At 38.5% G+C, this 3,533-nt stretch overlaps 1 protein-coding gene across 4 annotated transcripts; it reads right to left on the bottom strand.

Moving 5' to 3' along the window:
* Positions 1-6: 6 nt before the first annotated feature.
* On the bottom strand, positions 7-3,274 carry LOC106943898 (matrilin-3-like). Of its 4 annotated transcripts, none has more exons than XM_015027192.1 (3): positions 2,888-3,273; positions 1,450-2,025; positions 7-214 (listed from the first exon to the last, which is right to left on the bottom strand). In XM_015027192.1, the coding sequence occupies exons 1-3, from the start codon at positions 3,147-3,149 to the stop codon at positions 48-50; spliced, it is 1,005 nt and encodes a 334-aa protein (XP_014882678.1). In that variant the 5' UTR covers positions 3,150-3,273; the 3' UTR covers positions 7-47. The 4 variants fall into 4 exon arrangements, with proteins under 4 accessions (XP_014882678.1, XP_014882677.1, XP_014882680.1 ...); XM_015027191.1 differs by having other exon boundaries at positions 1,351-2,025; positions 2,888-3,271; XM_015027194.1 differs by having other exon boundaries at positions 27-162; positions 2,888-3,274.
* Between the last annotated feature and the right edge of the window lie 259 nt (positions 3,275-3,533).

Raw genomic sequence — 3,533 nt, 5'->3', positions numbered from 1 at the left:
AATCTTATAGCTAACTAACAAAAGACATGTCTGTACAATATTTAATCTTAAGGTATGCTGAATACTGAGAAATAAGATTTATTTTTATTCTTACGTGAGCATGTTTTCTTGTCTGGATTCAGGATGTAGCCAGGGTGACACTTGCAGATGTACGAGTCACCACTGTTGACACAAATATGCTGACAGTTGTGTCCTTGATCACACGGATCCAAACCTAAAAGGAAACACTTCACTGTCTGATTGGCTTATGCTTACTAAAATCACAGTAAAATCAGTTTTCCTTGTATTATTTGGTTAGTCTGTGAGTATTGAGATAATCTGCCACATGCAGGTAAGGTTGTATGATCTTTGTTATTCAGCTGAAGAGATGTCACATTTATCTTATGTGATTTGAATTTTATGTATTTGTAAGACGTATTTAAGTAGTTCAGTTTCTATAAATTCCAACTACAGCCCATCCATATGTGAACCATGCAGTCAAATAAAAAGTGAACCCAATCACAAAACTTGTCTTCAGTGAGGATTTTACCATTGCTGTAAAACACAAGTTGTTCACACCAAAACCCCCAAATACTCTTTAGGTTCAACTGTATGTTTAACAGGAAGCTTTTTCCAAGGGACCAGTTATTTGCGATGTTTGAGCTAGTGAATGTCATCGTAAGAAATGTATTTAGTATTTAGTCTTCAGCACAGGTCCAAGCTAAGTACATTAGCTTTGATAGAGTATGGTTGCTTAGCTGAGAAATGTGTGTAAAGCATTTTTTTCTTTAAAATATTGTAAAAAGAATCAAATGAAATGTTTTAAACCACAAGGTATGGTTTAAAACTTCTTTAGGAAAGTGGCTGTGTTTAGTCAAGTTCTAAATATAAGAGAACAAAAGAAATTTCCTACTTAAAAAATAATGCCAATAAAAGACTTTTCTGATGCTTTTTTTTAAAGCTCTAATTGCAAAGCAGTTGCCTTTAGTGAGTTCCTGCTTTAGACAACTTTTTAATGGCTTGCAGCACTTATTACAGCAGCAGCAGCACATTTCTGTGAACAGAATAGACAGCATCATATGAAGTTTCCTACATTTTAAAGAATGTGGTCAGAATCTGAATTGTCTCTTCTTTAAGTTGGTTAGTGTGGAACTTATTATTTATGCTTAATGCTTACTGCATTAATACCACTCAGTGTTTTCAGTTGCTGGACGTCTTTTCAGTAGCATGTCCAAATAGTGATAAATTAGTGGTTGTCTTTGTGCTGCACTTAAAATTAAAGAAGAGGACCACTAGCCTTAGAATGAAGATCCTCTCTATGGTGCTGCCCATATGCTCACAGGTGAATAGAATAGGACCGATCTGACATACCGTTGTTCCCTTCACTGACACGCTTATTATCGTCTTTCCTGTCATTTAGGCCTAGTCCGTTATCATCAATATCTGCACTCCCATTATCATCATCCTTACCACACAAAGTTTCCCTAAACTTAGACGTAAGCTTCTCGATCACACCATAGGTCTCCACATAGAAGACATGGTCATCGTGTGGCTGGCTGGCCATAAGTTTCAGGGAAGCCATATCAGCTCTGTCAACTCCCACTGCATAGATTTCAATCCCAGATGCTCTGGCTGTGGCTGACACCTCCTCCACCTTGTCCTGAGGTCTGCCATCGGTCACTATAATAGCCACCTTAGCAATGTTCATGGAAGCGGATCGGGCCCCGGCCTCCTTGGTGAAGGCTTTTTCCATGGCGGTCCTGATGGCCATTCCCGTCATGGTGCCTGAAGCTAAGGGCTCAACTTGGCCGAGTGCCTGCTTCACAGATGATTTGTCAAAAAAAGTGTTGAGGAGGAACTCAATCTTGACTGTGCTCGCATAATTAACGAGGCCGACACGAGTGGCATCTCTGCCGATGACCAGGCTGTCCACCATGTCCTGCAGGAACTCCTTGGCCTTTTTAAATTCAACAGGGCGCACACTGCGTGAACTGTCCATGATGAAAACCAGGTCAATTGGGCGATTTTTGCAGTTAGTTCTTGTTGCTGTAAAGAAAAAAGAACAATTTTATTAGATTCGTTATATGTTCTCTTTTTTGTAAGCAGAGAGAAAAAAATATCCTTACAAGGAAAAGTGAATTAGGTGTTTTATTAGCTACTTGTATTTTGACATTTGTGTATCATGTCTATATATGTGTTTCATGCGTTATTTGATTGATTTTCTTATTTTATAACATGACAGCACACATGCACTGCATTTGCCATCACTGGCATCCATATGTATTCATGTATTTTTCTTTTTTTATGTATTTTTCTTTTTTGTTTTATTGCATAAGCCCAATAACAGAAAAGACAAACGTTCTAATATTATATTTGATTTTACTGGTTGGTTAATTTTCTTCCAGAAATTATATTGAAAATATGTTTAGCACAAAACAATGAACAAACAGAAAATAAAATTATATATATATATATATATATATATATATATATATATATATATATATATTTCACACATTTCAAAAATTTCACACATTTTTCTGTACATAGTTCTTATGTTGAGATGTTCAGTGCTTGCTACTGATTGTTGCTGGATAATCTCCAGCAGGCTGCAAGGAGCCAGATGGTGCAGCTTTACGCTGAGATGGCTTGGACCCATGAAACCAAGACTTATTGCGATCAATTTAGCAAATTAAGAAAAGTGTGTGTGTCGGAAGAGAGCTAAATAGTGCTCTCTTCCGCATCCAAGTTTGAGTTGTATTATTATTTTAAGTGCTAATAAACCAGTAACAATTTCTACTGCAATGGGATGTCAAATAAACCCTACAACCGCATGGTCTAGCTAGCAGTTAAAATGATCACGGGAAAAAAAAAAAAAAAAAAGAAAGAAAAAAAAAAAACGCCCAACCTGCGTCATCTCTCAGTCCCTCGTGCCCCAGGTAGATGTCGGCATTTTTCCGCGCTCCCCGCTGCAGCTGGACGCTTCTCTCGCCACCCCGCCGGACCTCCTGAAAGCCTTTCTCACTCTGCGCCTCTACAGACGCTAAGTCCGCTGATAGGTCATAGCGCCCTGTAGACACCTGACGGTGCAACCGGGGCTGTGGGAGAGAGCCCTGAGATCCGGCCGCCAGGATACCAAAGACCACCACCTTCCACACTAATGAAACCATCTCGACTTCGTCCAACTGGCTTACAGCAGGGTGAACTCCTATTTATATCCTGCACGACCACTACCCATAAGGCGTGGAGAGTCGGGGATCCAATCCAGACCCTTTAAGTCGTTAAATGAGGGTAAATCCAATTTATCATAGACTAAAGACGTTCTGAGTTTAAAGCTTCTTAAATTTTTTCACTTTCTGAAGTTGATATTGGGGATGATTTTATAAAAATGTTTTTGCATAAATGATAGTGTCTGACAAAAACCTGTTGGGTTTTTGCATATATAATATGCAAAAACCCAACAGTTTTTTGCATATTATTTATGCAAAAACTCTTATACCCCAGAGTTACGCCAAATGCAACCATTTAACATAAAAAGCTACCTCTGTGTGAAT

This window comes from Poecilia latipinna, unplaced genomic scaffold, assembly GCF_001443285.1.
Source record: "Poecilia latipinna isolate Pla-1442-1.1 unplaced genomic scaffold, P_latipinna-1.0 Scaffold6371, whole genome shotgun sequence".
Lineage (NCBI taxonomy): Eukaryota > Metazoa > Chordata > Actinopteri > Cyprinodontiformes > Poeciliidae > Poecilia > Poecilia latipinna.
This window is presented reverse-complemented; position numbering and strand designations above follow the sequence as displayed.

Coding starts and splice junctions, on each gene's coding strand:
- LOC106943898 (XM_015027191.1), bottom strand. CDS start 3,149: ATGGTTTCATTAGTGTGGAAGGTGGTGGTCTTTGGTATCCTGGCGGCC. Junction 2,026..2,887: donor GGGACTGAGAGATGACGCAG/GTTGGGCGTTTT, acceptor TTTTCTTTACAG/CAACAAGAACTAACTGCAAA. Junction 215..1,350: donor TGTCAGTGAAGGGAACAACG/GTATGTCAGATC, acceptor GTTTCCTTTTAG/GTTTGGATCCGTGTGATCAA.